The 24,411-nt window shown below is 40.2% G+C and overlaps 1 protein-coding gene across 14 annotated transcripts in view; it reads left to right on the top strand.

Annotated features, from left to right (window-relative positions):
• The window catches only part of KDM4C (lysine demethylase 4C), a 443,948-nt gene that overhangs the window by 56,827 nt on the left and 362,710 nt on the right, over positions 1-24,411 (top strand). For all 14 annotated transcript variants that reach the window (XM_082404367.1, XM_082404366.1, XM_082404370.1 and 11 more), the window contains 2 exons: positions 6,554-6,714; positions 12,349-12,524. In XM_082404367.1, coding sequence (XP_082260493.1) covers positions 6,571-6,714; positions 12,349-12,524 — 320 coding nt within the window. In that variant the 5' untranslated portion in view covers positions 6,554-6,570. The remainder of the gene's footprint in view (positions 1-6,553; positions 6,715-12,348; positions 12,525-24,411) is intronic.

Genomic DNA, 24,411 nt, shown 5'->3' with positions numbered 1-24,411 from the left:
CCTCCCACCTTTGTAAAAAAAATTTTATTGGATTATAGTTGATTTATAATGTTGTGTTAGTTTCAGGTATACAGCAAAGTGATTCGGTTATACATATACATATATTCATTCTTTTTCACATTCTTTTCTCATATAGGTTATTACAGAATATCGAATAGAGTTCCCTGTTCTGTGCAGTAGGTCTTTGTTGGTTATCTATCTTATATATAGTGGTATGTGTATGTTAATCCCAAGCTCTTGATTTATCCCTCCCCCCTGTGTTTCCCCTTTGGTTACCATAAATTTGTTTTTGAGTCTCCTCCCCTTTTATAAGGAGACACCAAAGTCATGTTGGACTAGGGTCCACCCTAATCGAGTTTGACCTCTCTTGACTTGATTATATGTACAAAGACCCAGTTTCCAAATAAGGTCACATTCACAGGTATTGGGGGTTAGTTTTTTTTTGTTTTTTTTTTAAATTTATTTTTGGCTGTGTTGGGTCTTTGTTTCTGTGCGAGGGCTTTCTCTAGTTGCGGCGAGTGGGGGCCACTCTTCATCGCAGTGCACGGGCCTCTCACTGTCGCGGCCTCTCTTGTTGCGGAGCACAAGCTCCAGACGTGCAGGCTCAGTAGTTGTGGCTCATGGGCCTAGTTGCTCCACGGCATGTGGGATCTTCCCAGACCAGGGCTCAAACCCGTGTCCCCTGCATTGGCATGCAGATTCTCAACCACTGCGCCACCAGGGAAGCCCAGGGTTTAGTTTTTGACATGTTTTTTGGGGGACACAATTCAACCCATAACAATGCCTCACCAAGGTTGCCTGCAAAGAAAACGCTTACTTAGCTCCCTGTGAAACCAAGCTGGGTGAGCTGCAGTGGTGGAACTGAAAGGCCAGACTTCCAGCTGCCTCAGGTAGGGCCTAGGCCCTCCCTCCGGTGAACCTGGCTCACAGGGACTGGAGTAGAGCAGGGTAGTAGCACCTGCTCTGTCCAGGCCTTGGCTGCTCAATTTCTTTTTAAAATCTCACTGTAGGAAAGGAGAAGTAAGTGAGGACTGGAAAGGATGGCCTCCAGAGTTTGGGTAAGTCCTCATGAGGAGCCAGGGGGAGGCGGGAACAGAGTTCTCTTCGAACACTAGCCCAGCTGGTATTTGTCCCTCGGTTCCTTTTCTTTCTAACCAAGTGCATTATCTGCTTAACTGGTGAGTGCTGTATCTCCCAGGGGGCTGTGCTTTATAGTAGATCCTCAACTGTCCTCTTCAGTGTAGACCAGTTCTGTGGCAGGCATTGTCTAAGAAACTAATACTCCCATGGTGAGAGCCATCAGTTTTTACTCTTCTCACAGAAATTGTTTAAACAACAGGACACAGGTCAGAAATACAGGTGTATATAAGGAAAGCAATATAGGCTATAGATTGACATTTAGCAGGAAGGCCTCAGCCTTAGTTTCTTTTTTATTACCAAATAGAGATATATTATTAGAATAAGGAGAGTAGATGTTTTCCCTTCATGATAAGGTAAAATTTTTCAGGAAAGAGGCTTGGGTGAGTTGTTTAAGTATGAATTAGTGTTAGAGTTTTTGTTTTTGTTTCCACTTAATGAAAAAGATCTTTAGTTCATTAAAAAAGTTCTTAGGGTACTTACTATAAATATGATTATTTGGTTTGAGTGGTCTCGAAAACATTGAAGGCCAGCTCTGTAGAGGCAAAATAACAAAGTTATCACAGATATTGTTGTCACTCACTTTGGGGACTCAGTCTGTAAAGAGGCGTAGCATTAAAAAAAAATGTCTATTGCATCACCTTCAGTAGAAAATCATAGAGATGTTTCTTGCAAAATATGTCTTTCTCCAACTAGGAAACATTGTTGCAAGAGCACTTTAAACCTTCTTTTCTGCTTGGCTCAGAGAAATAAAGGTAAAAGAGAGAGAAGCGGGGCTGGGAATTTGATCCTAGCAACATGATTAAGTTTAATAATGATAAAGGTGGATTAGGAAAAACTCAAGGAACTGAAAATTTATAAACTAACTTTTAAGGGTATGTAGGCAACCCCAAAATGAAATGAAAATGGTTATAAATGTCCAAAAATGATCAATATCACTAGTAATCAAAGAAATGAAACTTTGCACCAGACTTTTTTGCCTGTCATATTGGCAAAGATTTGGGTGGTGGGATTAACACTAAATCTTAAGATACTTTGATGTTTTAAATTTTATCATGATCATATATTAACTTTATAGATTGAAAAGGTCTAAATATAAGCTATCTAGGTCTTTAGTAAATGTACCTGATTTGGAGGTAGAACTGGCTTTGTGTAATCAAGGAAGTAGTGACGTTAGGAAGAGGCAAAGTTTACTTCTCAGATGAGTTAGCAAGCTAGATCAAGGGTGAGGGTTTAATTCTGATTGTTATGTATTTGCTGCATATCTTAACAGCCTCATTGCTTGTTTTTCTTCTTTTCAAAAAAAATATTATTTATTTTTTGGCTGCATTGGGTCTTTGTTGCTGTGTGTGGACTTTCTCTAGTTGCGGCGAACGGGGGCTACTCTTCGCTGTGGTGTGCGGGCTTCTCATTGCGGTGGCTTCTCTTGTTGTGGAGCACGGGCTCTAGGCGCGCGGGCTTGAGTAGTTGTGGCTCGCAGGCTCTAGAGCACAGGCTCAGTAGTTGTGGCACATGAAATTAGTTGCTCCGCGGCATGTGGGATCTTCCCTGACCTGGGCTCGAACCCGTGTCCCCTGCATTGGCAGGCGGATTCTTCACTACTGTGCCACCAGGGAAGCCCCTGCTTCAGTTTCTTATCAGAGCCATTGTTCTGTTTTTTAGACCAAAATCTTGACTCCTCTGTTTCTCACTTCTATCACAAAATTTTGTTCAGAAGAGAGCCGCAATCTGACCACTTCTCACTGCCCACCCCGGGTCTAAGTCACCATTTTAGTTTGCCTGGATTTGTGTAAATTGCCTCCATGCTTCTAGCCTTGTCCTTTTTTGATATAACAGCCAGAAGGATGAGTCAGCTCACTTCTCTGCTTAACATTCTCCAGAACAGTTACCTTAGAAAGCCATGTCATCCCCTTGGTGGGAAACACATGTTAGAACATGATGTACAAGAGGGGGAAGAAGCTCAAGTTTACTTCTATCTCATTTAGAGTAAAAACCAAACCCCTTTTCTCCCCTCTCACCCCACGCCCCATGTCCTCTCTTACCATTCTCTCCCTTGCTTACCACACTCACTTCTTGCTGTTCTTTGAAGAGCCCAAGAGGCTCCTTCCTGTTGGCTCAGCCTCAGATGCTCTTCTTCCAGATATCCCATGGTTTATTTCCTCCTTCAGGCCTCTGAAAGGCTTCCCTTGCCCACCCCGTGTGAAGCAGCTACCCCTCCTCTTGCACTCTGTGCCCCTACCCTGGTTTACTTCTTCATAGCACTTATTATTTATTGTCTGTTTCACTCCACTGCTGTTAGGGTTTTGTTTCATTCCTTTCTGAATGTCCACCCACCAGTCAGGCACTCAGTACTTTGTTGTTGAATGACCAGCTGAATTTCCAAATTTTCTTTAGTGGCTTCTCAAGCCCTTTGCCTAGAGAAAGAGGCAGGCCGCCCTTGTTCTTCAGCCGTGGGAAAGTAAGGCTGCCTTCCATGTACCAGATGTTTCTAAGAGGTGCTCTGGGGACTTCTTCCCCTTTCTCACTGCTCAGATTTTTATATTCTATTACTCTGGTAATATAACTGGTCAAATGAATCTGTTTTCTAAGTAACTTTTCCATGTTTGGGGCCAATGCTTTCCTTTTTCCTGCATTTGGTATCATTTAATGTAAATACTTCAATGACATTTTGGCATTTATTCCTTCATTCAGTTAGCAAATAGTTATTGCAGCAGATATTATGAGCCAGGCTGGGTACCAGATGGGACGCCAGGGGTTAAAGAGATGGAGGTCCTGCCTTTCCCTTGAGTAGCTTGGACTTCAGTGTTTGGTTGCAGGTGCCATTGGGACAGGCAGCTGATGTAAGAGAAATGCAGAGAGGGAGGTCGAGAAACACAGGGTGGCTCACCTAGGCCTGCTGCAGAGGGTTGGGAATCTCCATAGTGGACAGGAGTTTGAAAGGTGAGGAAACAGGTAAAGGCTGCTCCAACAGGAGAGAATAATTTGGGCAAAGGCCTAGAGAGCTGTACTTGTTTAGAGAAGCAAAAATCAATGAGTATTATTGGAGCATACAGTGTAATGCAGGCTGTGGCGGTGGACGAGGCCATGATAGTTCTTGCAAGGGCCTGATCTGGATGCTTCTAGAGGGTTATGTGTATCCTGTATAGAGGTGAGACTTTTATCCTGCAGCCCATGGATTTGGGCATGTGCACCTGAAGGGAAGTGGCTGGTGAGTGCAAGTTTTTTTTTTTTTTTTTTTTAAAGTATTTGTTTTTTATTTATTTATTTATGGCTGTGTTGGGTCTTCGTTTCTGTGCGCGGGCTTTCTCTAGTTGCGGCAAGCGGGGGCCACTCTTCATCGCGGTGCGCGGGCCTCTCACTATCGCGGCCTCTCTTGTTGCGGAGCACAGGCTCCAGACGCACAGGCTCAGTAGTTGTGGTGCACGGGCTTAGTTGCTCCGGGGAATGTGGGATCTTCCCAGACCAGGGCTTGAACCCGTGTCCCCTGCATTGGCAGGCAGATTCTCAACCACTGCGCCACCAGGGAAGCCCAGAGTGCAAGGTTTTTAATTTGCATGCCCCCTTTCTGAGGCAGGGAGAATACAGAATATTTTCTGTTGTGTATTAATATATCTCCCCACAGAGTATTTTCAAATTTATAAATTCCTGAAGGGTTGGCAGGGTTTAATTTTGATGTACCTCATTTTCCTTGCATGCACTTTGTTTTTTTGTTTTTTGTTTTTGGCCGCGCTGCATGGCTTGTGAGATCTTAGTTCCCCAACCAGGGATCAAACCTGGGGCCCCAGAGTGAAAGCATCTAATCCTAACCACTCGACCACCAGGGAATTCCCTCCTCACATGCACTTTGTGAGATAGACGCTCATTTAAACCTTCAGTAAATGCTGATCACATCATCTGTAGTCCTGATCTGTTTAAACTTCTTATTATCCCCTTGCATGTTTTCCCCTTTATCTACCCCATCCCTTCCCAACTTCTCTTTTTGTCAAGCAGATTAAATTGATTATAAAAAGACGAGACAAGGAAAGCTTTGTTCTGAGAGGATTTGCTGCCTGAGCTGTTGGATGCCAGGCAGTGTTGCTGCGTCTGGAAGTGGGATGGGGCTGGACTCCTTCCTGAGGCACGCATGCCTGCCCATGCTCCTTATCACCTTGGCATTCCCTATGCCTGGCACACAGTAGGTGTTCAATAGATGTTTGTGGAAGGAATCATGCTGTTCATCGACAGCAGGATTAAGTTTGTGTTTTCGCAGCACTACTGCTGCCTATGTTTCTACTTTGATCTCCTGTATAATCTTTTCTTTCTAAGCTCCAGACAAACTAACCTCCCCTCTCCATCCCTGCAAACTTCCAAATACTTTCACCACGTAAAGCGTTCTTTCTCTCATCTGGCAAACTTCTGCATCTTCTCATATGGCTTAACTCTGCCTCTTTCTGGGGAAGTCATTTCTGAGTAACTCAGGTGAAGTCAATAACTCCTTCCTGTGTATAGTTTTGTATTGAAGTTTGTTCGGCCTCTAAACCGTGAGCTTGGAAGACAACCTTACCCCTTTCTGTGTCTCCAGTACTTTAGCCTGGTGTCCGGTGGTTTTGCGGACACAGTAGTTTGTAGGTTATTATAGGGAAGCATGTCACGACGAGTAGAAGCGCACCTGAGTAAGCCCTGTGCTGGGGATGTGGAATATTGTCCATTAACCTCTCAGCCAGCACCAGGCCTTTATACAGGTGCATGGATGAGAGTCTGTTTCAGAGCTGGTGCATAGGAACACCACCTTCTGTAAACTTGCAAAGTTAGAAAATTTATTCTTTTTTAAAAAAATTAATTAATTAATTAATTAATTTTTGGCTGCATTGGGTCTTCGTTGCTGCGCGCGGGCTTTCTCTAGTTGCGGCAAGCGGGGGCTGCTCTTTGTTGCAGTGAACGAGCTTCTCATTGCAGTAGCTTCTCTTGTTGCGGAGGACGGGCTCTAGGCACACGGGCTTCAGTAGCTGTGGCACGTGGGCTCAGTAGTTGTGGCGCACGGGCTTAGTTGCTCCTCGGCGTGTGGGAATCTTCCCGGACCAGGGATCGAACCTGTGTCCCCTGCGTTGGCAGGTGGATTCTTAACCACTGTGCCACCAGGGAAGTCCCTAGAAAATTCATTCTTTCTAGGAAGGACTCTGAGGAGGAGAGCAATATAATTAGGTCAGTGATTTAATGCCAGGAATAGGAGCTTGGGAGGAGGAGTAACTAGAGGCAGTTTTTCTTTTCAGGAGTCTGGGGAGAGATGAGGGAGTCTCCCTAACAGGGTGGTAGAAGGGAATGGTTAAGTAACTAAAAGAGTTTTTGCTGGGGGAGCTTACCTGCTATTTGGGAGAAATGACCACTGACCTCACCACCCAATAACTCAGCACTGATGCCCGCATCATCTTCTCTGCAGAGACTGCCCCAGCCATCATGGAGGTGGCCGAGGTGGAGAGTCCGCTCAACCCCAGCTGTAAGATCATGACCTTCAGACCCTGCATGGAGGAATTCCGGGAGTTCAACAAATACCTCGCATACATGGAGTCTAAAGGAGCCCATCGAGCGGGTCTTGCAAAGGTGATTATCCTCAGATCTTTCAAGCCAGAAAATGATCACTTGGCCTTTCAGTTATGCTTAGTCTTCTTGATTTCAAGAAGAACAAGAAACAAGAAACTTGTTTCTTCCAAAGGAAGACATTTGCAAAATCTTTGTTCTTGTTAATCCATTAATGCAGTTAATGCAGTGGGAAGCATTGATAGGCTTAAAGTAGAGGAGAGGAGGATATGGTGGCTGCTTGTTTGTTTATTTGTTATTTTTGTGACATTATTTTGATAAGATCACACTGGCTTCTACATGAAGAATGAATTTGAGGGGGAGGCAGAGCAGAAGCAGGGAGTCTTGTCAGGGGTAGTTGTGATGTGCTCAGGGACATAAGGGTGGTTCCTAAGGCGCTGAGGACTGCGTTGCAGGGTTGCCCCCATAAGCCCAGAGTTAGAGCTTTGAAAGAGAGATTGCCTAGATTTGAATTTAACCTGAGATAGGTGTATCTTTCTATAGTGGAAATCTATTTCAATTTAAAATTTTCCTCAAGAATAGATTTTATTGATACTTGCTTCGTTTTGTTATTGTTCTAAATGTTAAGTTTATAATCTGGGTTTCTGTAGACTTGTTGGCATCACCACATAAATTCCTGAGCCCCAGCAGAGCCTTCTCTACTGTGGCTCGTCACGGGTCCTCCTTGGAACCCCATCTCCGTGGAAGGTCCAGTAGCATTGAGAGCAGACAGTAGCCTCGGAGAGAACTTGCAGAACTGCAGGGGTTGGTGCTCAAGTCCTCCTCCTGCATCTGGACGCAGCTGCTTGTAACCTTGGACTATTCTGACATCTCTGCCTTGAAGTCTGTTCTTTGATATGTATGGTTCAAGTCACTCCTAGAAAAGGTTTAAAATTTGGGGATATTAAGTTGAGTGAAAGTTGATTAGGGGTGGGTGAGAGAGAAAAGGAAGATAAAGGTTTATAGTGAATTTCTCAGATGAGCTATCCTTAATCTTTTCATTAGGTTCGCTCTTAAAGATCTCATTTTTGGAACCTTAACATTTCCGGGTTGTCTTTGAGGAGGAAAAAAATCATGCTTAAGTTGAAGAGAATGATATTTCAGAATCATTTGACACACAGAATTTTGATCATAAACTTAAAATGAACCGGTTAGCAAGGTTTTGGGCTTTATTTGGGCAGAGGGGTGTTATGGTGACTGTCCTCTTCTCTGGGCTCTGAATGCAGCCCTTTGTCCTGTTGTTCTCCCTCTTTTGTTGCCTGAAAACATATATCTTACTGTGTTCCACTGGGATTAGTGAATGTTCTGTGGTCGGGGGCACGTTTAGTAACCTTAGAAGAGGAAGCAGCAACTAGCCTCACAAGGGAGCTGCAGGCACACAGAGGACACCTGTGCTGCCTTGGGTGTTCTCTGACAGAATGACATTAATGAGAACTACAGTTAGTTTTCTGAATGTTAAACCAGACACACCTGAGTCCAGACTTTTTTTTTTTTAAGTGAGACTCATTGACAAAGCTGGAGTTATTCAATCTTGTGGTAATTTCCTCATTTATTCAATCTTGTGGTAATTTCCTCATTTATTCAATCTTGTGGTAATTTCCTTTTACTTATTCAATCTTGTGGTAATTTCCTTTTACTTATACTAGGAATACAATAAACTGTTTTATTCCTAATCATTTTTGCCATCTTTTACATCAAGTCACACGGACCCAGTTTCACCTGATTTCCTTCCTTTTCTGGAAGTTACAGCAATAGCAAATGTATAAAACTACACCAAATCAAATCAAATTGTAAAGATAAAAACTGCATTAATGTTGCTAGTTTACTTTGAGGGCTAGCCCTGGGGACCAGAACCACCTATGAAATTCTTTGTTGATGCACCATTTAATGAATTGGTCTTAATTTATGATTTGAAGAAAGTGGTTGAGAAGTTCCAATAGTAGTGACTTTGGCCTCAGATTACAGTCTGTCTTGCTTGATAACATTTTAAAAAAATCAATTAATTAATTTATTTATATTTGGCTGTGTTCGGTCTTCGTTGCTGTGCGCGGGCTTTCTCTGGTTGCCGCGAGTGGGGGCTGCTTTTCATTGTGGTGTGCGGGCGTCTCATTGCGGTGGCTTCTCTTGTTGTGGAGCATGAGCTTGAGGCACGTGGGCTCAGTAGTTGTGGCTTGCGGGCTCAGTAGTTGTGGCTCGCGGGCTGTAGAGCGCAGGCTCAGTAGCTGTGGCGCAGGGGCTTAGTTGCTCCGCGGCATGTGGGATCTTCCTGGACTAGGGATCGAACCCGTGTCCCCTGCATTGGCAGGCGGATTCTTAACCACTGCGCCATCAGGGTAGTCTGGTTGATAACATTTTTTAGATTTATACTTTAGATTTAACTTTTTTTTTCCAGAGTGAGAGGTTTGACACCCTGACTTTCTGTCTACAAAGTTGGTAGTCCAGTTGCGAAAGTGAAAAGTGACAGTGTCCTTAAATGTAAAACTTGTACTGTTTTTGTGGAGAAAGCTTATGATGAAGCATTATTATATGAGCAATGGCTAAATTCTTCGGCAGCAGTGTTCTGGACGTAGCCTGTTCTGGGCCTGAGGTTATGCATAATACAGAGCTTCACAAGTAGCCTGGAGGGTGCAGATAGCTATCTGTGCCCAAAGGTGAAGAAAGAGTGTAAGAAGCACTGCCCTTCCTCCTCCTGCTCCTTTCTCAGTTGGTAGATGGTAGTAATAGCAACATATTTCAGGATAAGTAGTGCAAATACAGATTTTAGCTGGACAATTTTTGCTGGTATAGGGCCCAGGCTGGGGTCGGGGAAATGGTAATATGAAATATATATATATATAAATATATATATATAAAGTCCTAAGTATGGTGTGCTTACGATTCCTATGTAAGAAAATCTGATGTGTTAAGATTTAAAATTATAGTTAAAAAATAAGATTTTTGTCATAGACCTGAACTTACAGATTTTTAATGTTCTGTCTGAACATTTTAACTGAAGTAAATGAACACATGCACAAAATATTCACAAAGGTAATATTTAGAGTTTTGTAAATGTATTCCTTCTTTAACTTTAGAGAAGAAAATTTCGTTCAAAATTTTTTGGGGTGAACAACTGCCTTGTTTTTCACAACACAGGAAAATATTTAACTCTAAACATTATTGATTTTGATTGTAGATATATTTCTAAACAGGAGCCTGAATAAATCTATGTTTTATATTTTGGAATACTCACATTTATTTCTGATGAAGAAAAAGTTAGTATTTATAACACTCTCAAATACTGCCCTCTCCCCATTCAATATGTGATCAAGACAATGTAGTATGTTTATCCATATCCATTTGGTGCGATTGTCCGTATGCTTTTTAAAATACTGAGTATGTGTCTCATTTTAAGCTAACATACCTTGGAGAAAATAAAATGTATAATATTGCCATATTGCTGATGAAAATTAAATTAATTTTAGACTTGACTGCTCCCCCCACCTCTTTTTTGAATTAATAGAGTCGTTTATCAGCTGTATAACACTGGCCAAGTCACTCCTTCCCCGACTTCAGGTTTTCTCATCTGATGAAGCTTGACTTAAACCTTTCACAAAAGCCAGTTGCAGGTGCAGTGTAGATAAAATGTGAAAGACAAAACCTTAAAACTCTTAGAAAACAAAATAGAATGTATTCATGCCCTAGAGTAGGAAAATATATATATTTTAAACAGAAGATCAAGGCAAAAAATGAAGAAATTGGATTATATTAAAGTTAAGAACTTATGTTTATCAAAATATACAGTTTAGAAGGTTGAAGGGAAAGTTACAGGGTAAGAGAAGATATTTGATATATGTACACACACATACATATAGATATTTGCAAATACACACACACACACACACACACACACAACATTCATCTAAGAATAACCAGCCTATATACAGAATCTCTATACGTTAATAAGAAAAAGACTGACAGTGCAATAGTAAAATGAGCAAGAGGCTTGAATAAGCACTTTATGAAAGAGGATATCTGTAGGGTCAGTGAACATATGAAGAGATTTCTTTAGTTATCAGAAAATGCAAATAAAATCCACACCTGAGTACCATTACACACCTTCCAGAAAGACTAAAATTTAAACGGTCAACAATGCAAAGTGATGATGAAGATGTGGAGCGACAGGAACTTTCACACATTGCTGGCAGGAGTGTGAAATGGTACAACCACTTTGGCAAAAGTTTGGTAATAACGATTAAATTTGATCTGTACGTATCCTATGTCCCAGTAGTTTCACTGTTAGGAGGGTATGTGCGTGTGTGTATTTTAGAGAACCATGTGCCCACATGCAGCAGAAGATGCATACAGCAATATTAATAGTGTTGTTTGCAGTTGCCAATAATTAGAAAAAAACAAGTGACCACCAAGTAGTCACCCTTACAAATAAATATTTATACGAAGGCATACTAAGTAGGAATGAAAGTCAATGAACTTCAGTTACCTAGGTCATCATATTTGAATCTCACAAAAATATTGAGTAAAATATAAAAGATAAAGAATGTATGTATATATGGATGCTTATGTTTCTGTACATTTAAAAAACTGTTGTTAGGGTTTACACACAGACATAAAACTATAAAGCCCAGCAAGGAGATTAATAGCGTAAGTGCCATGATAGTGACCACCTTTTGAGTAAGAGAGGGATGTATTTGGAAAAGGGTACCAGGACCTCTGGGGTGCCAGCAGTATCTTACTTCTCACACCTGAGCAGTGGATACTCTGGTGTTTGCTTTATAATAACTCACAAAGCTACATATTTGTGATTATATATTTTCTGTATGTGTGCTATCTATATTTTGCAATTAAGTTTTTAAAAGAAGTTTGTTCCTAAAAATTAGGATAACTTCTAAAGGTGGATAAATTCCAGCTATAAACCATGACTCAATTCATAACTTTGTTCCTTCTAATTTTTGATCATATGAATATGTATTTTTGGTTTTACTGTTGATGATCTTTTCATTGTTAGTAATTAAGTGTTGAAATATTATGGAAAAGCAGTGGTGTGCTGAGCTACTTCATACAGGCACATGAGAATTGAGAGTGCACATCTTTTCCAACCCCATGTTCAGTGACATCACATTGGTAAGCTCAAATTGGCCATGGCGGGAGTAGTTACACCATGGAAATAGGCAAAAACCACAAATCAGGGTTCCCCCACCTCCCCAGAAAGTTGTTGGTTAAACATTTACTTGCACACCACTCTGATTTGCCATATTGTGTGAGAGGTGTTTAAAGAAACGATATCAACTAAACCAATACTTATTTTTCTCATGGTACTATAAACAGCACTTGAACTCTAGCAAGTTATTTTACTTTTGTGTGTCTCTCAATTTTACCTTTAAAATAGAGAGGTTAACAGTAGCCACTAAAAAATAAGTTAATACAAGTACAGTATTTTGTATAGTGAGTACTCAGTAAATTTTGCTGTTTTAAAAAAGTCATGTCAGTAAGGTGAATATTTGGGAGAATGCAAGCATTTCCTTTAATGTGAATCTTCACAGTTCTTTTACACATTTGTCGTATAAATGCTGAGAAATTCTTCACTTGTATTCTGTTGGAATAGGAAAGCTAAATAACTACCTGGAATGTTTTCCAAATAATCTTTTATTATTTTACTTTTAGGTGATTCCTCCTAAGGAGTGGAAGCCAAGGCAGTGCTATGATGACATTGACAATTTGCTTATTCCAGCGCCAATTCAGCAGATGGTCACAGGGCAGTCAGGACTGTTCACTCAATACAACATCCAGAAAAAAGCCATGACAGTGAAGGATTTCAGGCAGCTGGCCAACAGTGGCAAGTGAGTAGATTCAGTTTACTATTTTTATTTCTTTCGAAGATATAGGTGAACATGGTAAGAAACCAAGTAGATGGGAGCTTGTGGTGAAAAGCAGGAGTCTTCTGCACAATCTCTTTCAGTCCTCATTTAACTGTTACTGTTTTCTGTTTTTCAGGTGGTTGCCTGCCTACTTACTTTAGTTTACTGCTAGGGAAATTGTACCTCATTTTATCATCTTATTCATAATATTTGTAAAATTTTTTTTCCCTATCTTTTAGTTGCCATGAGTTTTTGATTCTACACTTGATTCATCTTTGTTAGGCAAATTTTCTTCTGTGTGTGACAATGTTTAAGTCTTTTTTTTTTTAAAAAGCATTCCTCTTTTTAAATAATTAATTAATTAATTAATTAATTAATTAATTTTGGCTGCGTTGGGTCTTCGTTGCTGTGTGCGGGCTTTCCCTAGTTGGCATCGAGTGGGGGGCTACTCTTCATTGTGGTGGGCAGGCTTCTCATTGCAGTGGTTTCTCTTGTTGCAGAGCATGGGCTCCAACAACTTTCCGGGGAGGTGGGGGAACCCTGACGTGTGGTTCTTGCCTATTTCCATGGTGTAACTACTCCCGCACAGGCACGTGGGCTTCAGTAGTTGTGGCACGTGGGCTCAGTAGTTGTGGCACACGGACTTAGTTGCTCCGTGGCATGTGGGATCTTCCCAGAGCAGGGCTCGAACCCGTGTCCCCTGCATTGGCAGGCGGATTCTTAACCACTGTGCCACCAGGGAAGTCCCGACAATGTTTAAGTCTTAAATGATAAGTTATATATGTTAGAAGATGAGTAATTTAAAAAGAAAATCCTTGAATGACTTGAAGGGCCACCATTATTGTGTTAGTCACCTGCTGCTATCTAATGAATCACCCCAAACCTTAGTATCTTAAATCAATAAACATTTAACATCTCAGTTTCTGAAGGTCAGGAATCTGGGAGTGGCTCAGCCAGGTGGCTGTGGCTCAGGGCCTCTCCTGAGGTTGCATTCAAGTTGGCTGGGGCTGCTGTCACCTGAAGGCTTGACTGTGACTAGAAGATTTTCTCCCAAGATTGCTCCCCTTACGTGGCAGTTGGCTGGAGTCCTGAGTCCTTTGCCACATGAACTGCTCCTCATGTTGTGGCAGCTGGCTTCTTCCAACGCAAGTGATCCAGGAGTTACCAAGATGAAGACACAATGTCTTTTCATGACCTGTTTCTTGACTGTCATTTCTGCCATATTCTATTTGTTATAAGCCAAATGCAGCCCATACTTAAGGGGAGGAGAATTAAGCTGTAAGTCTTGAAGGGAGGTGTATCAAAGAATTTGTGGATATATTTTAGAAACTATCACAGTTATGATTATTATTAAATTGCCCTCCCGTTTTTTTTAAAGTTTCTGATATGGTGGTTAAGGCCTTAGATCAAAATATTAATCTGGAAAAAAAAAATACCCCCCCAAAACCAACCAACCAATCATCCAACCAAAAAACATCAGTGTCTAAATTCTCTGGATGGGTATTCATGAGATTAAGTCCTCTGGATAAATTTAGTTGATATCTTTAAAAAAAAAAATTTATATTTGACATAGTAAGCACCTGATGGTACTTGAAGAATCTTTTTTCTGTGTGAAGTTCCTATTATGGAGCATTCTGGCTAATCCAAAGCAATTAGACATTTTATAATTAATTCAAGTCCCTCTTGAATTTTTTTTTTTAACATCTTTATTGGAGTATAATTGCTTTAACAATGGTGTGTTAGTTTCTGCTTTATAACAATTGAATTGTTTTTCATAGGCATTAGTAAAGCCTCATTGTTTCAGATTTCATTGATTGAGAATGTGAAACTTTTATCATGGACTAGGCTTGTTTGCTTTCATACTCTTTAAGAACTCTTTAATAAGTTCAATGCTAAAACAAGATTGCAGAAGCAATTTTATCCAACTTTTTTTTTTCCTAACCCAGTGTTAGAAAGATATTTTCTTTTCTTTTAACTTAATTAATTAATTAATTAATTTTTGGCTGCGTTGGGTCTTCATTGCTGCACATGGGCTTTCTCTAGTTGTGGCAAGAGGGGGCTACTCTTTGTTGTGGTGCGGGCTTCTCATTGCGGTGGCTTCTTTGTTGTGGAGCATGGGCTCTAGGTGTGCGGGCTTCAGTAGTTGTGGCATGTGGGCTCAGTAGTTGTGACTCGTGAGTTCTAGAGAGTAGGCTCAGTAGTTGTGGCACATGGGCTTAGTTGTCCATGGCATGTGGGATCTTCCTGGACCAGGACTCGAACCCGTTTCCTTGGCATTGGCAGGTGGATTCTTAACCACGGCTCCACCAGGGAAGTCCCTATCCAACTTTTTATAAGTATAAACTGTTTACCATATTCTGTTCTCCATCTTCTAGTGCCTATTTCCAGAGTCATTCTTAAAGTATTAAATAGCTTACAAAACCCCCCTCCAGGCTACGTGGGTCCCTGGGGGCATAGGAGGGAGGCTGGGGAGATCAGGAGAGGCAGGTGGGAGGGGCCCTCCAGAAGAAGCTGGAGAGGAGCGGAGGGCGATTGCCCCACCCACTCAGGCATGGGGAGCCTGCTGAGCTCCCAGGCTGGTCCCCTGCTCTCCCAGGTGCCCCCCCACCCTACTGGCCACATTGGCCCTGGGGGCATAGGAGGGAGGCCGGGGAGATCAGGAGAGGCAGGTGGGAAGGGCCCTCCCAGATCCCAGACTGGAGGTGCAGGAGAGGAGAGGAGGGCATTTGTCCCACCCACTTGAGCCCAGGAAGCCTGCTGGGCTCCCAGGTGAGGTCCCCTGCCCTCTGAGACCAGGGATGGGGGGGCACGCCTGGGCCCCTTCTGTTCCTTGAGCCTAAGCCCCACCGCCCACAGCCCCCAGGGCCTTGTCCAGACCTGTGGGTCCTGAGCATTAGCCCCACCCACTGCCCAGACCTCACCCTTGCTTAAGCCCCACTCTCCACAGCCAAGGCCTCCCCCCCACTTTTTTTTTTTTCCTTTCCTTCCTCCTCTTTTTTACTATTGTGGTACTGATGTACCTTCTGGTTGTTGACTCATGTATATTTTTATTTTTACATTCTTTCTAACATATCTGTTAGTTTCCTAGTCTAATTTTATTTTTTACTTTGTTATTTTCTCTCTTTTTTTTTTGCCAGCCCATGCGGCTTGCAGGATCTTGATTTGCAAGCCTGGGGTCGGGGGGAAGCTCCTGCGGTGGGAGCTCTGAGTCCGAACCACTGGACTAACAGAGAACCTCAGACCTCAGGGCATATTCATCGAAATGAGGTCTCACAGAGTTCCTCATCTCAGCAACCAAGACCCAGCTCTACTCAATAGCCTACAAACTCCAGCATTGGAAGGCTCAGGCCAAACAACCAGTAAAACAGGAACACAATCCCACTCATTTAAAAAAAAAAAAAAATGAGATGGCAAAAAAATATGTCACAGATGAAGGAGCAAGGTAAAAACTTACAAGACCCAGTAAATGAAGAGGAAATAGGCAATCTACCTGAAAAAGAATTCAGAGTAATGATAGTAAAGATGATCCAGAATCTCGGAAATAGAATGGAAGCACGGATTGAGAAAATACAAGAAATGTTTAACAAAGATCTAGAAGAACTAAAGAACAAACAAACAGGTGAACAACACAGTAACTGAAATGAAAAATACACTAGAAGGAATCAATAACAGAATAACGGAAGCAGAAGAACGAATAAGTGAGCTGGAAGACAAAATGGTGGAAATAACTGCTGAGGAGCAGAATAAAGAAAAAAGAATGAAAAGAATTGAAGACAATCTCAGAGACCTCTGGGAGAACACTAAATGCACCAACATTTGTATTATAGGGGTCTCAGAAGAAGAAGAGAAAAAGAAAGGGTCTGAGAAAATATTTAAAGAGATTATAGTCAAAGACTTCCCTAACATGGGAAAAGAAATAGTCACCCAAGTCCAGGAAGCACAGAGAGTCCCATACAGTATAAACCCTAGGAAAAACACACCAAGACACATATTAATCAAACTAACAAAAATTAAATTCAAAGAAAAAATATTAAAAGCAACAAGGGAAAAACAAAAAATAACATACAAAGGAATCCCCATAAGGTTATCAGCTGATTTTTCAGTGGAAACTCTGCAGGCCAAAAGGGAGTGGCAGGATATACTTAAAGTGATGAAAGAGAAAACCTACAACCGAGATTACTCTATCCAGCAAGGATCTCATTCAGATTTGAAGGAGAAATCAAAAGCTTTGTTTTTTTTTAAAGATAATTATTTTATTTTTTTAAAAATTTATTTATTTATTTTTGGCTGCCTTCCTTCTTCATTGCAGTGGCTTCTCTTGTTACGGAGCACGGGCTCCAGTAGTTGTGGCACGTGGGCTCAGTAGCTGTGGCTTGCAGGCTCTAAAGCACAGGCTCTGTAGTTGTGGCACACTGGCTTAGTTTCTCCGTGGCACGTGGGATCTTCCTGGACCAGGGATCGAACCTGTGTCCCCTGCATTGGCAGGCAGATTCTTAACCACTGTGCCACCAGGGAGGTCCCTCAGAAGCTTTTCAGAGAAACAAAAGAATTCAGAGAATTCAGCACCACCAAACCAGCTTTACAACAAATGCTAAAGAAACTTCTCTAAGCAGGAAACACAAGAGAAGAAAAAGACCCACAAAAACAAACCCAAAACAATTAAGAAAATGGTCATAGGAACATACATATCAATAATAACCTTGAATGTAAATGGATTAAATGCCCCAACCAAAAGACACAGACTGGCTGAATGGATACAAAAACAAGACCGTATATATGCTGTCTACAAGAGACACACTTCAGACCTAGGGACACATACAGACTAAAAGTGAAGGGATGGAAAAAGATATTCCATGCAAATGTAAATCAAAAGAAAGCTGGAGTAGCAATACTCGTTTCAGATAAAATAGACTTTAAAATAAAGACTGTTACAAGAGCTAAGGAGGGACACTACATAATGATCAAAGGATCAATCCAAGAAGAAGATATAACAATTATAAATATTTATGCACCCAACATAGCACCCCAATACATAAGGCAAATTCTAACAACCATGAAAGAAATTGACAGTAACACAATAATAGTAGGGGACTTTAACACCCCACTTACACCAATGGATAGATCATCCAAACAGAAAATAAACAAGGAAACACAAGCTTTAAATGACACAATAGACCAGATAGATCTAATTGATATTTATAGAACATTCCACCCAAAAGTGGCAGAATACACTTTCTTCTCCAGTGCACATGGAACATTCTCCAGGATAGATCACATCTTGGGTCACATATCAAGCCTCCGAAAACTGAAGAAATTTGAAGTCGTGCATCTTTTCTGACCACAACGCTATGAGATTGGAAATCAATTACAGGAAAAAAAACGTGAAAAACACAAATACATGGAGGCTAAACAGTGCGCTACTAAGTAACCAAGAGATCACTGAAGAAATCAAAGAAGAAATAAAAAAATACATAGAAACAAATGACAACGAAAACATGATGACCCAAAACCTATGGGATGCAGCACAAGCAGTTCTAAGAGGGAAGTTTATAGCAATTCAGTCTCACCTCAAGAAACAAGAAAAATCTCAATCTAACCCTACCCTTAAAACAACTAGAGAAAGAAGAACAAAGAAAATCCAAAGTCAGTAGAAGGAAAGAAATCATAAATATCAGAGTAGAAGTAAATGAAATAGAAATGAAGAAAACAATAGCAAAGATCAATAAAACTAAAAGCTGGTTCTTTGAGAAGATAAACAAAATTGATAAACCCTTAGCCAGACTCATCAAGAAAAAAAGGGAGAGGATGCAAATCAACAAAATTAGAAATGAAAAAGGAGAAATCACAACTGACACTGCAGAAATACAAAGGATTATAAGAGACTACTACAAACAACTATATGCCAATAAAATGGACAACCACGAAGAAATTGACAAATTCTTGGAAAGGTACAATTTTTCAAGACTGAACCAGGAAGAATTAGAAAATATAAACAGTCCTATCACAAGTAATGAAATGAAAACCGTAATTAAAAATCTTCCAACAAACCAAAGTCCAGGACCAGATGGCTTCACAGGCGAATTCTATCAAACATTTAGAGAAGAGCTAACAGTGATACTTCTCAAACTCTTCCAAAAAATTGCAGAGGGAGAAACACTCCCAAACTCATTCTACGAAGCCACCATCACCCTGATACCAAAACCAGAAAAAGATACCACAAAAAAAGAAAATTATAGACCAATATCACTGATGAACATAGATGCAAAAATCCTCAACAAAATACTAGCAAACAGAATCCAACAGCACATTAAAAGGATCATATACCATGATCAAGTGGGATTTATCCCAGGGATGCAAGGATTCTTCAATATACGCAAATCAATCAGTGTGATACACCACATTAACAAATTAAGGAGTAAAAACCATGTGATCATCTCAATAGATGCAGAAAAATCTCTTGACAAAATTCAACACCCATTTATGATAAAAACTCTCCAGAAAACAGGCATAGAGGGAACCTACCTCAACATAATAAAGGCCATATATGACAAATCCACAGCAAGCATCATACTCAATGGTGAAAAACTGAAAGCAATTCCACTAGGATCAGGAACAAGACAAGGATGTCCACTCTCGCCACTGTTATTCAACATAGTTTTGGAAGTCCTAGCCACAGCAGTCAGAGAAGAAAAAGAAATAAAAGGGGTACAAATTGGAAAAGAAGAAGTAAAACTGTCATTATTTGCTGATGACATGATACTATACATAGAAAATCCTAAAGATGCCACCAGGAAATTACTAGAACTGATCAATGAATTTGGTAAGGTGCAGGATAAAAAATTAATGCATAGAAATCTCTGGCATTCCTATACACCAACAACGAAAAATCAGAAAGAGAAATTGAGGAGACACTCCCATTTACCATTGCAACAAAAGGAATAAAATACCTAGGAATAAACCTGCCTAGGGAGGTGAAAGACTTGTACTCAGAAAACTATAAAATGCTGGTGAAAGAAATCAAAGATGACATAAACAGATGGAGAAATATACCATGTTCTTGGATTGGAAGAATCAATATTGTGAAAATGACTATGCTACCCAAAGCCATCTACAGATCCAGTGCAATCCCTATCAAACTACCAATGGCATTCTTCACAGAATTAGAACCAAAAATCTTACAGTTCCTATGGAAACACAAAAGACCCCGAATAGCCAAAGTAATCTTGAGAAAGAAAAACGGAGTTGGAGGAATCAGGCTCCCCGACTTCAAACTGTACCACAAAGTTACAGTAAGCAAGACAGTATGGTACTGGCACAAAAACAGAAATATAGATTAATGGTACAGGATAGAATGCCCAGAGATAAACCCATACACATATGGTCATCTAATTTATGACAAAGGAGGCAAGAACATACAATGGAGAAAAGGCAGCCTCTTCAGTAAGTGGTGCTGGGCAAACTGGACAGCTACATGTAAAAGAATGAAATTAGAACACTACGTAATGCCATACACAAAAATAAACTCCAAATGGATTAAAGATGTAAATGTAAGACCAGACACTATAAAACTTTTAGAGGAAAACATAGGAAAGACACTCTTTGACATAAACCACAGCAAGATCTTTTTTGACCCACCTCCTAGAGTAACAGAAATAAAACCAAAAATAAACAAATGGGACTTAATTAAACTTAAAAGCTTTTACACAGCAAAGGAAACCATAAACAAGAGAAAAGGCAACTCTCAGAATGGGAGAAAATATTTGCAAATGAAACAACAAAGGATTAATCTCCAAAATATACAAACAGCTCATGGAGCTCAATATCAAAAAAACAATCCAGTTAAAAAATGGGCCGAAGACCTAAATAGGCATTACACCAAGGAAGACATACAGATGGCCGAGAGGCACATGAAAAGATGCTCAGCATCACTAATTATTAGAGAAATGCAAATCAAAACTACAATGAGGTATCACCTCATGCCAGTCAGAATGGCCATTATCAAAAAAGCTAGAAACCATAAATGCTGGAGAGGGTGTGGTGAAAAGGGAACCCTCCTACACTGTTGGTGGGAATGTAAATTGATACAACCACTATGGAAAACAGTATGGAGGTTCCTTAAGAAACTAAAACTAGAACTACCACATGACCCAGCAATCGCACTACTGGGCATATAACCTGAGAAAACCATAATTCAAAAAGAGACATGGGGGCTTCCCTGGTGGTGCAGTGGTTGAGAGTCTGCCTGCCAATGCAGAGGACACGGGTTCGAGCCCTGGTCTGGGAAGATCCCACATGCCGCGGAGCGACTAGGCCCGTGAGCCACAATTGCTGAGCCTGTGCGTCTGGAGCCTGTGCTCTGCAACAAGAGAGGCCGCGATAGTGAGAGGCCCGCGCACCACGATGAAGAGTGGCCCCCACTTGCCGCAACTAGAGAAAGCCCTAGCACAGAAACGAAGACCCAACACAGCCATAAATAAATAAATAAATAAATAAATAAATAAATAAATAAATAAATAAAATTTAAAAAAAGAGACATGCACCACAATGTTCATTGCAGCACTATTTAAAATAGCCAGGACATGGAACCAACCTAATTGTCCATCGACAGATGAATGGATAAAGAAGATGTGGCACATACATACAATGGAATAGTACTCAACCATAAAAAGAAACAAAATTGAGTTATTTGTAGTGAGGTGGATGGACCTAGAGACTGTCATACAGAGTGAAGTAAGTCAGAAAGAGAAAAACATATACCGTATGCTAACGCATATTATGGAATCTAAAAAAAAAAAAAATGGTACTGATGAACCTAGTTGCAGGGCAGGAATAAAGAGGTAGACATAGAGAATGGCCTTGATGACATGGGGTGGGAGGGCGAAGCTGGGGCGAAGTGAGAGTTGCATCGATATATATACACTACGGAATGTAAAATAGTTGGCTGGTGGGAAGGAACAGCATAGCACAGGGAGATAGGCTCGGTGCTTTGCGAAGACCTAGAGGGGTGGGATAGGGAGGATGGGAGGGAGGCTCAAGAGGGAGGGGATATGGGGACATGTGTATGCATATGGCTGATTTGCTTTGTTGTGCAACAGAAACTAACACGGTATTGTGAAGCAATTATACTCCAATAAAGATCTATTTAAAAAAAAGTATTAAATAGCTTAGTTCATTTAGTGGAACCTCTACTTGACTACTTTGATATTTCAAGAGACTATTTGTACTTGGAAATAATCAGATAGTACTTAATAGGAAATGTTGGTTAATACCCTTAAAAATCATCATAATTATTATGAGAAAGTTCTGTGGGGTTTCAAAGGAAGGTAAACCTTCTGTGGTAGTTAATTGGAATGGTGTAATTTCATTTCGTAGGTGCTATGGAGATGGATTTTGAAGGAAGGTCAGAAATGTTACAAAACTAATGCATGCTTATTTAAAAATTCAAACATTATAGAAATGCGTAATTTCAACTCCCAGGGACAATCATTGTTAATAATACATGGCGATTCAAAATATTGATGAGTACAGAGTCTCAAAGTCCTGTGTTCTCTTGTCATGGAGAAACTTTGATTATCATCTCTAGCCCATTTGATTATCATAGCATGGTGTCAGTTTTCTATTTAGAGGGAATTTATCTTACTAGGCACTTACTTTATTCATATCTCTGTTTTTATTCTGGTGGCTTAGTTGTAGATTGACTCTTCCTGAAGGTAACCGTTCAGGTGACAGTCTCTGTTTTGTGTTCCACTGTGTACCCAGTGCTTGGTACAGTATCTGGGACATGGTAGGTGCTGTTTCAATTATGTTGATTGAAAAAATAAATAGTGTCATGAAGCTAAAATATACTTGAAGTAGTATAAATTATTAAACAGATTGTAAAGATTTACTTATTAACAGAATATACATTTCTTGATATTCTGAAGTTCAAAGATGATTTAAAAAATAGTGGACTCTAGGGACTTCCCTGGTGGTCCAGTGGTTAAGAACCCATGCTTCCAATTCAGGGGGCTCAGGTTCCATCCCTGGTCGGGGAACTAAGATCCCACATGCCACGTGGAGTGGCCAAAAAAAAAAAAAAAAATGGTGCACTATTTTTTCTCGTTACAAAATATAACTATCATGAGAAATTGTCTGAAAGATTATTTCCAGATTAAATGTTATTTCTTTCAAAGTTGATGTATCTTTTGAGTTGCATTAATTTCACTATAATTGTTGTAATGTTATTACCTTTGAAATTTATATTTTTATATTTCCTCTGTGAGTTTCATATGAAAATTTATTTCAAATGCCAGTGAAATGGGTTTTAAGCCTTAAGCCAAGGCTCTACTTGTCCACTCACAGCTACACTAGGATCACATGGTCTTCATAACAGTTATTGAATGGTCCTAAGATGGGACTAATTTTCATGGTAGGCAAGAGGCATTTTTCTGGTCTTTCTGTTCATCTGTTCTCCTTCAGTACATGCCCTTGCATAGGTACACAGTACATAATGTGCTTGGTGGTAGAGAGGATAACACGCTCATTTGGTTAATAACATAACTTAGTCCAAAGAAAATCTGGAGACCTCCAACATATCTTTACTATAAAAGTTTGTGGAGGTGAGTAATACGCTGCTTCCCATCGCTTACATTGTTGATCTGTACTTTCTTCTAGGCATGGAGCTAAGTGCTTTACAGAATTATCTGATGGAGCCTTCACAACAGCTCAATTGTTATTATCCCTGTTTTATACAGGAATAACTGAGGTCCAGAGAGATTCAGTCTCCTGTCCTGGGTTATGTAGCTTATAAATGGCAAAGCCTGGATTTAGATCCAGGCAGTCTGGTTCTGGAGCCCTGTCTCTTAACAGCTGTGCTATAGTGAATGAAAGATTCTGGGTAAGAAGTGTGGTTGAATCAGTTTTGAGCAAGTTGACGCTGGATTTGTGGAATAGGCGTGATTGTTTGGCAGTCCTTTAGGGATGGAAACTGTAGCCAGGTTTCATTAGAATCAGGTACCAAGTAAGTGAACTGGTCCCTTTTTCCAAGTTTAGTATCAGTGTTTGTTTCAAATATTCAGGGATTTTAGACTTTAACCTCAATAGCTAATACCAAACTATAGCTTTCTCTCCTAGAGTTATGGGTTGCTAAAAATTGATCCTGAGTGGGTGAGTATATGGTGATAGATTCTTTAGGTCTTCTCATAGTGAAAGGCAGTTTAGGCTTTCAATTTCTAAAATCTAAGAAGTTTCTTTAGAAGTCATAATAAACAGCATCTTTGCTACTTTTTTTTGTCACCTGACTGACCTCTGGTTAGCTTGTTTAGCTTCTGCCTGGAATGTTTGTTACTATTGGAACCCTCTAATCAAAGCATTAGAATGAAGTGGAGTGGATTCTTTCATACCCATCCTTTTTATTTTTGGTTGCCCTGTGAGATTAAATCTGTAAATTACTCTGTATTTCAAATACAGTTGTTAAATCAAGTTGTTTGGCATTCTTGCTTATTGCTTAGATAATCAGTTTGGCATCCCCAGTGTAGTAGATGTAGATGTTGCTGGTTCTATAATTCTTCAATCTAAAATGTCCAGTAAGCTTTGTAGGGATTGCTGCTTCTGCTAAACACCTTTTTCACTATGTGTGTTCCATTGCTTTCTCAGTTTGTTGATTTCTTTGCTAATTTTTTTTTCCTGCAGAACGTTGTGGTTTTTTTTTTTTGGTAGTAATATAAGATTATTGCTTAAAATCCAAATAATACAGAGAAGTGCCTTTCTGTAATTCCTATGTAAGAGATAACTATTAGTATTAATAATTTAGAGTATATTTCTTTCTGGCCATTTAATATACAGTTACAGATCTTTTTTTACGTAAATAGGATCATAGTATATTTACTGT

Source organism: Balaenoptera borealis (assembly GCF_965194805.1).
Source record: "Balaenoptera borealis genome assembly, chromosome: 8".
Classification (NCBI taxonomy): domain Eukaryota; kingdom Metazoa; phylum Chordata; class Mammalia; order Artiodactyla; family Balaenopteridae; genus Balaenoptera; species Balaenoptera borealis.
The sequence above is the reverse complement of the archived record's forward strand: the minus strand, read 5'-3'. Positions and strand labels throughout refer to the sequence as shown.